A 13,693-nucleotide genomic window follows, 5' to 3' on the forward strand; every position below is an offset into this window, starting at 1 on the left:
GCCGCCATGGGAAGAATTAAAAACTTCCTCAGGGTGGGAGCGGGACGTCCCGTGAGGGAGCTGCCGCCCCACAGCGGCCTCCTGTTGGTTATTCATTAGGCGGGAGTGCCCCCTGCCCCCCCCCTCTCCCCCCCCGTTACAACCGGAGCTCTCGGCCCGCGGCAGTCTGCTCCCCACAGCCTTGCTCCCCACACCCCCCTCCCCAACGCCAGGCAGGTGCTGCCCGGGGCAGCTCGTACCTGCTTGACCCGGCCGCCCCGGCCCTCCCCGCCGCCGGCTGGCTCTGCCTGGCGGCGGTCGGGGCCGGGAGGGGTGCGGAGCGGGCCGGGCCGGGCCCCGCGGCGGGCGGAACGCGCGGGGCGGCGGGCGGCGCCGGCGGGGCCCTTTGGCGGCGGCACCGCGCGGCGGAAGGCGGAAGGCGCGGAGGGAGGGAGAGAGGGAAGGAGAGAGGGAGGGGGAGGCGGCAGCGGCCATGGATGACCAGGGCTGCCCGCGGTGCAAGACCACCAAGTACCGCAACCCCTCACTGAAGCTGATGGTCAACGTCTGCGGGCACACGCTGTGAGTGGGGCCGCCGCCCCGCCCGGAGGGGGCCGGGGGGGGAACGGACGCGGAGAGGGAAGAGGCGGCCCGGCCCGGGGCTGCTCCTCGGCGGGGGTGGAGGGCGGCGGGGCCTCAGGGAAACTGTCGCTCCCCTGGCCGGTCCGGGGGTGACGGCGGCCCCGGCAGCCCGGCCCGGCCCGGGGGGGCTCCGCCAGACCCGTGCGGACGTTTGCGAGGCGGCTCCGGGCCCTGTCGTGGCCCCGTTTGGCTCTCCCGGCAGCAGCGCTGCAGCCAGCGGTTCCGTTTCGGGCCGGGGGCCGGATCGCGGTGCGGGTCCAAAGCTCTGCTCTCGGCTCATTCTCGGGGGAGACCCGCGGGACGGGACGTGTTCGGTGTGATGGACGGTACCGGCTCCTTCCCGAAGGGGTGTGAGGCTTCGGGGTGTGAAACGGAGGGTCGTAAAGAAAAACACATTTGTCGTCAACTTAAACACCCACTACTTGTATTTAACACTGTGCGTGGATAGTTAAGGGGAAAAAAAAAGTGATTTGTTTTATTTTTGTTGCCTTTTAATTCTTCTGAATGAGGAATGCTTTGTTTGAAGGTTTGATGCTGGTTTAAATGATGGAAAACCCTCTTGTGAGCCTGTGCGGATGGTGTTGTGTGCTCATTTGGTATTTTTTCCAACAAGACTCGTGACTTTTTTCTTTTTTTCCTAAAGATGAATACTTCGATAATTCCCACCACTGGCTCCACCTGATATAAGTCATACACAGTCCAAACTCAGTCACTTTTGGATCTGGAGATCTTCCATAGTTGGTGTGGAAGTGTTAAAGGCTCTACTCTAAATTCTTTCTAGATACACACGATAGAAGCCTCATACTGCAGTAGCCGCCCCTTCTGGTTGGTTTGTTTGGTTGGTTGGGTTTTGTGTCTTTGCATCTTTCCTGTGATGTGTATATTGAGCTGTTTATATGTTTAAACTACATGTGAATTACATTCAAAAGACATAGTCTGAAAGCTTAATACAGTGTTGTAAGTGAACAGGTTGAAGGAACTGGATTGCAACAAATGATTTATATTATTTTCTTGGAAAAAAGCATTACTTCCATCTGGTTCCCCAATCCTGTTCTCTACGGCCACACCAACACTTTTGTTGTCAGGAGGGAAGGCGTGTGGGAGAGCAGCAGATGATCACCTGGTAGTGGTGATGTAGGAGGGGGTGGCATCAGGAGTGCCCCTTTGGTGGCAGTGGTGCTGGCTGTGTAGAAGTGCAGCTTTACCTGGAGTTCAGAAGGTAACAGCCCCATTTAGGCAAGGCCGTGCAGCTTTCAAATGATGTTTCTATCATGTATTCCAGTGAAGATCAAAGGACTAGTGGTCTTGATGCTCCTCTGCTCTCAAGCTCCTCCAGAGCCACTTCCAGCAGAGGACAGCATGTTTCAGTTTGCTCTCCTGCTTTGGTTCCCAGTGGGTTTTTTTTTCTAGCTGAGCTTCGCTTGAGAAAATTAGTCATGTTTTGTGCTTTACTGGGTCCAACTGCTGACACTGTGTTTGGAGTTGATGTCCTTGTCTTGCCTTCTTTGTTTCTTCCCAGCTGCACAAGGACTGCCTCTGCATCCCCAAGCTCTTGTTGTTTGCACTTCTGCATTTGGCAAGTGTTTTATCCAAGACCAGATCAGTAGTCTGGATCTGTGCAGCCCTAGGTTGAGCCAGCTGGGTGTCTTTGCAGGGTGCTTGCTGGGAGAGGTCTATGCAGACTCACCCAGGCTCACCTTACCTGGACCCAGCAAGGTCTGTTAGTCCCTCCTTTCCCTTCCCAGCAAAGGGTGTCTGTGCAGCTGGGCACCACTGCTTTAAAGCATATGTGTATGAGGGTAAAGTTAAAGTCACTGTGTAAGTAGGATCTCTGGATTTCTTTGTTTTTGTAATTAAGGACTCTTCACCTTGATGTGGTTCAAGTGGGTCACTCTTCCTCTGTAATATCCTTCCAATAACTCCTTTAAGGTTGTGTTTTTATTATTATTTCCATACGATGTTACAAAGCCTTCATGCTGGAAGTTGTTTCTCAGTAATGGTTAATAAATTCTCGTAATAGCTAATATAAAAGCTGGAAGCTCAGATGAGGCACCTGTGAATGAAGTATGAGGGGAAGAAAGTGCGGTAATTGACATTTGTTCTTTCATAAATTCCCTGTGTTTCAGGCACAAGGAAGGAGCGTTTAACTAGTTCTCAAAGCAAATGAGCTAACATAAGTTTCTGATGGAGATTTACCCTTCTAAAGCAATCTATTCCAATATTTTGCTGTTCTTACCATTGCAAATATTTATCGTAATTTGTAATCTAAATTTATTTGCCATAATTTAAGCATTTAAGAATTCTAAGATGGATTTTATGCACCTTGTGAACTCTTTATCACATCTCTGCAGGAATGTGTCACACGTTTTGTGGGCTTTCTCTTTAGTGTTTTCCACACTTAAGAAATCCCATTCCCAGTCTTGTCTCTTCAGTTATTTTTAATTTTTTTTTCTTTTTATATATCTGTGGGCTAGTCTAACTGCTTTTCTTGAGACTTTTTCCAGTTGGTTTGCGTTTTTCTGGAACTGGACCCGGTGCTCTATCTGAGTCCTTAGTACAACAGGCAGAGTCAAAACTATTTCATGTGCTTTTCATATGATACCCGCATTTCATACTTCTCAGTAGGATGCTGAGTCTTTACGTATTTTTTTATTTTTTGCAGTGATGTTTGATTTATGTTCAGCATAAACTCCAGGTTCTTTAGCACTTTACCACCCAAACATACCTCTGGGCAGAACAGTATTTAACCATGCCTTCCATGTTGTTCTTACCTTTTTGCTCTGTCAAGCTACATATTACTTCAGGTGACTTTTACGCTTGCTTCAAGTGACCTTGGATTCTGAGTCACTCCATCCAAGTACTTGTTACTGTCCCAGATTATCTTCTGTTAATTTAAGAAAATGACCTTTCTGTCCTGATATTTTCCAATGTGTAATTTGTGAACAAGGTGTTGTCTGGGAGATCTTTGGAGTTGCTGCTTGTGACCATAAGAAATCAAACTGAGGCAGGCCAGAATACAGAGTTGCCTGCAGTAAGTTTTCGCTAAATAGCCTTCCCCTGCTGGCACCCTCCCCCACCCAAGTTCCTTTTTGTAGCAGTGGAGAATGCCAACAGATTAAAGCCATGTGAATGGGCTTGCTACCTATTTTCTTTCTGGCTGAAATAATGAATTTGTCTCTGGGTATGGGTTTCTAATCACCTCTCCGTACTTCAGTATGTACTGTATTTGTTTATATTATATGACTGTCAATTTAAGAGTGTCAAAAGTCCAGTTAAACCATAACTATATTGCCTTTAGTTGCTGTTTTGCTACCTACATTGTTACTGTGTCATTGGAGGAAATGATATTTGTTTGATATGATTTGTTCTTTACAAATTGTGTGTTGGATCTTATCTGCTTTGTTATCTGAAATATGCAGGAGATAGGTTGTTTGATTATTTATTTCAGCATCTTCCCAGGGACTGACGGTAACCCTGACTGGTCTGTGTTTTTCTGTGTATTTGGTTTCCTGCTCCTTAGAGGCAGGTGCTTTTGCCCTTCTTCAGGCTGCTGGAACTTAATGCAGAGAGCAGAGATGATCTTTCATGACTGCCTTTGTCAGTTTTCAAAGGGTAAATATTATCTCTACCAGATTTGAAAACCTTAAAGTACTCCTTTAATGCTGTAACCCCTGAATGTAGTCCATAGGTTTATGGACTACAAGTCCATAGGTTTATGGAAGCTTATTAAGTTGTCTGCAGAAGGATATTGCCTTTATCATGCTTTCTCTTTGAAGTTTGCCAGTAAATATGCATGGGCAATTCAGAGTCTTGACTTTGTTGGCCCAGGAGGTTTGGAGCAATTGCTCTAATGCATTTCCCGGTTCTAGCTTGTGTTCTTCCTCCTTTTGCTGCGATATGAGTTACATTAGCCAGTTAATCCGTCTTAGTGAATGAAGATCGATGCAGAAATCGCCCCAAGTGCTTTGACATCATCTGTTAGAGATTTTCCTTCCCGTTGAATAGTGGGTTAATGCGCTCCTACTTTAACTGCTCTTTCGTTCACTGAAGACGTTCTGAAGGAATATTTTCATGTTTACCTTCAGTGTGGACTCTCAGTAGTTTCTTTCCTAATGCTTTGATCTTTCCTATTTTAACTGTGCTGTTCACTTAATAAAGTGACCTTCAGTGGTTTGATTTGCACTTGTGCAAAATCTCTTGAATTTCAAATCATTAAAGAGCCTATACTTGGCTGAGGTGATTTGTCAGTAAGCTTCAGATCTTTCTCCTGGATTTCAGATAGCTCTTGTGGTTTTACCATTAGTTAATTATCTTATGGCTCTCTGTTTTAACCTTCTGAAGAATTGCGAGAGTTGCCATCTTACGCCTTCTGTCAGCCAAGTTGTTTCCACTTTCATGTTCTTAGCCAGTTCCTCGCCTTTGGTTAGAGTGAAACTAGAAGGGCCTTTCTTTTATTGTGGGTTGGGTTTTTTTGTTTTGATTTTTTTTTTCTCACGTCCTGTATAAACAAAGTTAATCTCAAAATATTTGAGAACTTGTTGGGCGATGTGTGTCCTGTTTGTTCCTTCTTTTTTTGACAGATGCCTGCAGTGAAGGTTCTTCTTGCTATGAAGTTCTGTGCTTTGGAGGTTTGGCTGTTCATTCGTCTCTTCTTCTCCACTTCGTTAACTAATAGAGTACCTGCATTGGCCTTCCATCTCTCTTTTACTGTGACCTTGATCCTGCCAACAAATTCATTCTGGATTTTAGCGCCAACATATGCAAATAGCATTTCTCCTCCCTCACCCTTTGCATATCTTCCTGTGTCAGTGTGCTTGACCCTATGTTAGAACTCTTAGTGGCTTTCTCCTAACGCTGTGTGTTTGCCGTGTTCAGCTTCCCTGTGGTCAGTGGGGCTCTGGAATGTGTTCGCTTGTGGCAGAGCAGGGGTCAGTGTGCTGATAAGCACGGCAGTGCTGCGGTGGAGATAAGGGATAGGCAGATGAGTGCGAGGGGATGAACTCAGACATTGGGTCTCGGCTGTAAACATCCTTCGAGTTGGGCTTCCATTGCAGTTTATTCCAGTGGACCCGTGCCAAGCCTTACAATTATGGGAATGTTTTTTTGGGGGGGTTATTTCTTCTTATTATTTTGTTTTCTTTGGTTATTGCTTCTTGACCAATATCACCAAAAGTGTAATACCATGTGGTTTTGGCATTAGAGTAATGTTAAATAAGTGTTTTCCACTATAAATCTTCCCTGTCACCGGGAGGGAGAATGATAAATTAGCAGTTAAAAGTTGTTCTAGGATGGGACTTAGTATGGAAATAGTTCGAGAATAATGAATGTCTTTTTAAGTTTATGTTCTTAAGTATAACAGAGGTTCAAGGCATCAGATACTTGGCTTTAAAGATGCTTTTGTGCAGGGGAAGGTGTGTCTAATTATGGAGCAATGCCTGATTAAAGTTCTGTAATGCATTAGTTTCTAAGGTGCACTGGTGGCTTTACCTTCTTTTAAAAGTTCACTCTCAAGAATTATATTCAAAAGCCTTTGTGCATGCATGACAATTTTTGATTATTTGGATGGCTCCTAATGTCTTTTCTGAGTGTACAGATGCTGGGTGCGTGCTTGCCAGTGGAGTTGTAATCCACCTGGCTTCATTTGAGACCATGAATTATCTTTTACTCTGCCTGCTTGGATTTCATGGCCTGTGTTGAGTTTTAGTAGGCAGGCTAGGCATATCCCACTGATTTACTTACATAAAGAGGAAAGGAAATGCATCCACTGAAAACTGCATTAAAAGAATGTTAAGGTTGTTACTGCAAACAGGACTGGGTAAAGAAATTTACTGTTGGCTGTAAACTTGGACCATATGGTCTCCAACAATCAGACACAAAAGTCTGAAAGTAAAAAAAGGTGGTTAATTGGGGCTGCCGGTTCAGCTTTGTTGTCCCGCTGCCTGCTATAGGGAGGAGGAGGGAAACTGGTATGTAAAGCTCTTAGGCGTCAGTCCTGCTGCTCCGGCTACCTGTGACCCATCCTGACTTGTAGAGAGAGGAAACGTGGATGTCTGCAGACCAACAAAAGCAAAGAAACTTCCTTTCCTCCCCAGTGTCGTGCCAGCTGTTGTGCTGTCTCTGCAAAGTGTCTTTCCCACGCTTGACAGCCCTGGGAGACAGGGGCACAGGTATGAGAGCAGCCTCCACAGAAAACTGATCAGCTGCTGCCAGTGTGGTGACTTCAGGTTGGTTTGTGTACTGTTGCAATCTTAGATGGTAATTAATGAACTTGCTCTATTACAAGCTTTTCTGGTGTCTTTTTCCTGTCCACACGAGACTTATGGAAAGGTGTCTAGGCTCCTTATTAAAATGTCTTTTTTTTTTTTTCTCCTTTTCCCAGAGGGAGATGTGTTTATTTCTCGTTTAATTTGTTAATAAGGCTTCAAAATGAGGATAGCATAAAAATGCTTACTATCTCTAGGCCTGGCTTTGTGTTGCTCAGGGGAAACATCAATTCACCGAGTTGTGTTGTGGGGATTCAGTAATCTGCCCTGCACCCTGTTATGGCTGTTCCAGGGATTCATTAGGGGTAAGTGCATCCTCCGAGAACTGTAATTGCGGTGCTAACGGCTGCTAAAATGAAGAAACAGAGGTTTCATTATTTGTGTATTTATTTCAATGTTAGGAGCATTTGGAGTTTTGCGGCTGTCGAATTCCCCAGGAGTTGGAAGTAGGAACATCCCTGGTGAATTTGGGGGAGTGGGGTTTCATGCCAGTGCGTGGGGCTGGAGTCGCCAGAAAAAAGTTTGGAATCTTCTTGTTTAAACTCCTTCCAAGTGAAAGGATCGCTTGGCTTCCTGCTGCATTCTTCTCTGCAGTGTGGTTCAAGAAAATGCCTTTCTTCTAAGATGGGGGGCGGGGGGGGGAGCCCGGGAGATTGTGGAAAATAACATAGAACTATATTTCAGCCAAGTTGAGTTTGAGTAAAGAAGTCTAAGTACAGGTAGGCAGTGAGGATCTGTCAGATCTGTGACTTTTAACTTGAACATGTGCTTAATTAGGGAATTAGGTTCTTAAATACATATTTGAATTTTATTCGGCAAGCTTTTTCCCTAAAGAAAATACCTTAAATGCAAGATATACAAGCATGGTGATACTGTATTCAGGGCTGTCATTTGTACCGTAAAGGTTGGCTGTGATGTTTAGGCCACCAGATTTGTATTAATACAGAAGTGGGTGCAGGCTCATAAGTGCAAATGGTATGAGTAGTGCTGGTTGAACCATAGAAATGTGCATGTGGATGCAGGACTCATGAGTAGGCAGCAGGCATGAGGAGAGTCACCATACTTGGGTACGTATTGGACCCTTGCAGGAGCTGATCTAGTTTGCTAACCTGGCAGAAAATGAGAAACTTTTTCAATAAGTTAGTGTGGTAGTGCTTGTACAGGACTAGTGAGTTGAAGTGGCTTGTGAATGCTTAGACAGGCATCAGAGGTGGTGCAAGGTAATCTGTAGGAACGTGTGTCCGCAAGTAAGGTAGGAACAGGGTTGAAGGAAGGACCTTCCCATGGCACAATGTTAATTTAGCTTGCACCATTTTGTGAAGCTGCATGCTTAAAAAGCTGTCTTGTCTGGGAGAGCAAGTGTTCTATTTTGTTTCTTAGGCTTGTTTTCTTGCTGCTCTTGCCATGTTATATCTCAAAATAGATTCCTGAGGTGGTAGATCCTTACTTGTATGAAAAGTGTAAGTCCTCTTGGTGGACTAAAGCAGATTGGAACTAAAATATATAGCTAAAGTCCCAACCAGAACAGGAACTTTGTGTGGTCCTAAAAAATACCTACTTTGCTTTGGGCAGATAAGTAATGAAAACTATGTAATATATTTAATTCCCAACGATTTACATTCTCTTTGTTTCTTCTGGGTGAGTTGAGAGACACATCAGGGAGGTTTTTACTCAGATTTGTCAGATCTACCATGGGAAGTTAGGTTAACTGGTGCTTGTTTGAAATAGTTGCACAATCACAGCCTGTCTGCATCCACAAAGGATAAAGCAAAATTACTTTTTTTTAAAGTGGAATGTATTCCCTCAGAAAGAAAGCTTTTTCCTGACTTCTCAGGGAATAAAAATCTAGGTCATCTTTATTCTTTGTCTTTTTGGAGTTATTCCTGTTTTTATTAATTGGGATTAGATGGTCTTTGGACTCTGTTCCATCCCATTACTCTTCCAAAGTCTCTCTGAGTTAGTCATGGGAGGTGATTAAATCATTGCTGAAATACCCAAGAGGTTATTTCCTTCTGCCGTCCAGTTTTGACAGTGAATATTTGCTTTTAAATTTGGCTCTGAATCTTGGTCTTATTACTTCTGCTGAAGCGGTGTTAATGCTTCAGTTATGTCAGTTTTAAACAAAAGAATAATACATTTAGGAAATCTTTACTCTGTTGAGCTATCCATTGGCACGTCTGCTTAGTAACACTTCTTGTCTGCTTAGCAAAGCTTGTAGAGCTCTACTCTTCATTCCTCATTAGTACTTTTCGGAAATTTTAAGTTGCAGTTCTGCTCTGAGATACAAGCTTGGCAAAAGGAAAGCTATTGTTTATATCTTGGATTTTCAGTCAGTAAATGGAAAAGTAAATTCTTTTTCCTTGGTGCTGAAAATCCACTCTGGCTAAAAAAGCCTGGGATCCTGAAAATGGCTAATGGGTTTGGGTGCCCAGCTTGAGGTGTCTTCAAACATGCCCAACCCTTTCTGTTGGGTAAGTGCTTACCATGGTAAGGTTGAATACGGTGAATGTCCAGCATGGTAATGGTCCAACACAGGTTGGTAAATCTCTATGGCTAAAATAAGTGCTTCTCAAAAAGAAGGCAAACACAATAACCTTTTAAACAATTTGGTATTAGGTGGGTTTTTCTTTTTTAATTGCATCTACTGCATTATAATTGAAGCCAGTAGTTCTGTGGGTTTGTGAGAAAGAAGGACATTTGACTCGCTTCTGTGTGGTTGCATTAGCTGCCAAATGTTAATGAGTGATATGCATAGGTTTAATATTTATGAAATTGAGCAAATATATTCCTGAGTAATTTTGAAAAGCATATCTCAGTAACTGTAAATTCACAGCAGAGCTGATCTGAAAGTGCCCTCTTGGAGTGCTCAGAAGTTGCACTTGTGTGCATGCTTGTTGTTTGGGGCACTGGTTGTTTGGATTTTTTTGCCCAGGACAGTTGAAGGTGAAGCTTGAAAAAAAGCTAGGTCAGCATTTTGGAAATTCAATTGAGTACTCCAGTGTTCAGATCTGGTTAGCAAATTAAGAAATAAAAAAAAATTTTCCCTGATAGTAACAGGATACAGGACAGGCAGGGTGCAGAGCTTGTGTTGTGGACACTTTTAAGTTTCATGTTGCTGGTTCCCTCTTTGGTTTAATGATATGCACAAAACAGTGGATGTTTCTTCACAGAAAGGCCACTCTGTCTGTAATAGAAGTCCTAAGTAGTAGTCTTAAGAGTGAACTGAGTTTTGCAATGACATCCACTTGGTTTTTCTTTTTTAAAAAATGTTTTGCAAGAATTGTGTTTGACAAGACCAGACATGAGAAAAGAGCTTAGCAGGAACTGCTGCTATGTATGAGAAAATTAGACTTTAATTGTCGTAGTTAAGAACATTTTTTGATGCTCTGAAAATGATATTCTAAGCTGTTCTTCGTTTGAATATAACACATAGTGGGGGAGAGAATGTATAGCAAATTCTTGCAGGTTTTTTCATCTGGAATGCAGGTAAGTTCAAAGAAGCAAGAACAAAATGCCCCTGCCAGAAAGGAACAATGAACAAGTCATCTGGTCTGATAAATATTTTGGCTCTGAATTGGGAAACTTGTAGATAATGATTTTTGCTGTTTCCACAGTCCTGCCTCAATGTTTGGCTCTCAGGTTAAATTATACGTCAAAGTATTTGCAGAATCCTGGTCTTAATAAGAGCGTGGCAACTTCTTTAACATTATAGAGGAAGAGAAGTGGTTCTGCTGAGAGTTAGGAAACAGTGGGATGGGACAGATGAGCAGGTGTTATTTTGGTTAGTTTTTTTTAAGAAGCGATGTTGAGGTGGAAGTTCCCAAGCCCTAAGAATGTTTCGCTCCACTGTTTTTATTAATGCCAAGCAGTGTGACCAGGCTGTCAGTCTCTCTGCCAGGGTGACAAAGAAGGACTGATATTCCTAGACAGCAAAGGGCAAGGGAGTGGTTTGAATAATGTTGAAACCTTCAGGCTGCTGAGCCAGAATGGGAAGTGTTTGGTCTAATTGGGCAGGAAAGTTTGGCACTGGGGGCTAGATGTATCGCAAGAGCTGCTGGCAGAGCTGGGGTGAAGAAGGAAGACCTCTGGTCCTGGACAAGTACAGGCAGACAAACGTTTAATGTCTTTGTCATCCTTACTTGCAATGTGTTGTGTGTCTTCTGTTTAAAAAAAAAAAAAAAATCTTCATGGGGATTAGGAGCTGAACAATTTGTAGGTGTAACAAGCGACTAGATAATCTTTAGTGTGAGTATATGAATAGCCTTGTGTAAATAGAAGAGTTCCGATTCTTCTGGGAGTAGCTGTCTGCAGGCTTAAAAACACTGGAAAAAATAGTCCTTGCCCTGGATGGCGTCAGGAAGGACTGTCAGTGGCAGTTGTGTAGTTTGATAAGCCTGTGACTGATGTGCTGTGAACTGGAGATGGGAGGCTGCCTTTAAATCCTCACGATCCCCTTGTTCCAGGGAAAAAATGAAAAGTTATCTTTAGTTTTGCGATATGGCTGTATTTTGTAAAGGGGGAGAGGGAGGTTAACAGGACTGAGGGCAGCGTCAGGTTGATGTGATGTTGCTGCGAATGTCATCAGCCAAGCAGGCTTGGAGGAATTTAGGAGCTGGAGAGATACTTACCTGTTGAGCTTAGTCTAGAGTTACTGTATCTGTTTGAACCTTTTTGTTTCCACTCTTGCAACAAAGCCTGGCTTAATTTTCCTAAACAAATCCTTGATTTCTGTTCTATCTGCCTGGTTTGGGGGAAAGGTAATACAGGATGGAACAGCAGACATGGCCAGAATTAGCTGTCTCAGTGATGTATGAGTGGAACAGCCCCTTAGAGGTTTGTTCCTTGGGACGAGGTTAGGGAACGCAAATTGCATGGGGTCTGTGTGGGAACCTTTGCTGCCAGCTGACAGATCTTGGAAAGGAGCCTTCTCTTTTGCAAGGAACTGTGACTGGGAAACATCTCGTGGCTCTGGGGAAACTCTGAAATGCTGTAGTGGAGTCGAAAGGAGAGGTTGACTCCCAGCCTCATTGTGTAGCAGTAAATGAAGCAGCAAAGATCATGAGGGGGACCTGCTTGGAGAAGGGGATATGACTGCATGAGGACTTGAGAGGAGGAGTGATGACTGGGCTGGAGAAGCATTTAGGACTACCTGGGAAGACTGAGGAAAAACTGGAGCTGAAGAGCCATAGAGGAAGATGTGAGGTTCTAGGAGGATGAATGCATGGAGAGCCAGTGGCTTTCAGAAGATCAAAGGTAAGGGTAGTGAGCATCTCTGTGTGTGTGTGCTTGCATGTGTGGTGGAGGATGTAGGTGTCTAAATGGAAGTTAGCTGAGCAAGGAGTCTGTGCCTGGATCCAAAAGTCTTGGTCAAGGGAAGAAGGAAGAATGCAGAAGAAGGTTTGCACTCTGATATCTTGCCTTCCCTCATTAGGCTGGAGCAGCACCTGGGGTGTTTGAGTTCCTTTACAGAGCCCTGGGGTGGAGTTGGCCAAGTTCCTGGAGCCCAGCGTTTCACAGGGGCTCCGGCTGTGCCCATCAGACTTCCCTGCAGGAGGGCAGGCTGTGTGCAATAGCTCCTGCGCTCCCCAGGAGCTGTGCTTTGAGGAGAGGAAATCCTGTATAGCGCTAATGCTAATCACTCTCAATCAGGAATGTGAAATTTGGGCATGCTTCAAGCATTAATTATAGTGGCTTAATTTCCTTATCTGGTAATGTGGGGATAATACTACCTCATGGTGGTTTTGAGAAGGTCAGTTATTTAATGCTAACTATACATGCCAAAGAAAACTCGAGTGTGGGGGGGGGAAAGTAAACACGTCGACGCAGGATTTGAACAGGGCAGAATAAACAATGTTTGAGGATAAACTGGTGTTGTCTGCATGCACGTTGGTTGAGCATTGCCTATCCAGAAGACTGAAAGAGGTGGCAGTCCTAACAAGTTGGGAGGAGCAACCCTACATCTCGGTTCCTGGCAGGCCATGCACATTAACTGTAACGAAAACATGTAATGCCTGGGCTGTATATTGTGCAGCCTTGTTAGAGGAATAACATGACATTGAGGCCTCTACCCCGCTGCCCAGCTTAGTTGACATAAGGTAATGGATATCGAGGGGAGTGGATGAGGAGGAGCTGAGTAATAGCTGGATTGCATAAGCCTTTTTTCCAAAGGAAACTGGGCTAACGTAATATAAATTTATATTGTAGTGCATGACCACAAGACGGATCGGACCACTTGAATTTTTCCTTTTGTGTTTTTGATTCTGCGTTCTTTCACATAGCTTGATTATGGGTGTTTTACATACAGAGATTTTAATTGTCCGACTTGCCGATAATAATAGTAGACATCTAGTTGAATAGTGGGCTTGTGTCTAGTTTGTTTGTTTTCCATCACAGGTCTTTTTCTTGGTTTCAGTTTCTGCAGTAAAAATAAGGCTGTATTACTGCATGACTTTTATAGATAGTTTTAAATTTTACTTGCACAAGGAGTTTTGTCTTATTGTTTGGTAGGTAAGACTTCATTTCCAATATTCTTGTTATGACTTTTTAAGTGAATATTTTAAAAAGATTAAGTGCCATTCAGTGAGTACACTCACTGCCATTAAGTGAGTTCAGAACCTGTACAGAGTCTGTATTTTATATGAGCTTGATCATTCGAACCTGATTTCTGGCTTTCTACCAGTTCCCCTCTTCTTGAACATCAGTTGTACAATTGGCAAACGTATACAAGAAAAATGATGATCTGAAAGTAATCATTTACTGAATGTAATGGACCACAAACACTTTCTCTTTCACCTAATTACTTCAAGATT

The 13,693-nt window shown here is 43.8% G+C and overlaps 1 protein-coding gene across 3 annotated transcripts in view; it reads left to right on the forward strand.

The window, feature by feature from the left end:
- Nucleotides 1-421: 421 nt before the first annotated feature.
- The window catches only part of MNAT1 (MNAT1 component of CDK activating kinase), a 124,697-nt gene continuing 111,425 nt past the window's right edge, over nt 422-13,693 (forward strand). For all 3 annotated transcript variants that reach the window (XM_074868988.1, XM_074868989.1, XM_074868990.1), the window contains exon 1: nt 422-561. In XM_074868988.1, coding sequence (XP_074725089.1) covers nt 473-561 — 89 coding nt within the window. In that variant the 5' untranslated portion in view covers nt 422-472. The remainder of the gene's footprint in view (nt 562-13,693) is intronic.

Source organism: Strix uralensis, chromosome 4 (assembly GCF_047716275.1).
Source record: "Strix uralensis isolate ZFMK-TIS-50842 chromosome 4, bStrUra1, whole genome shotgun sequence".
In the NCBI taxonomy this organism is placed as follows: Eukaryota; Metazoa; Chordata; class Aves; order Strigiformes; family Strigidae; genus Strix; species Strix uralensis.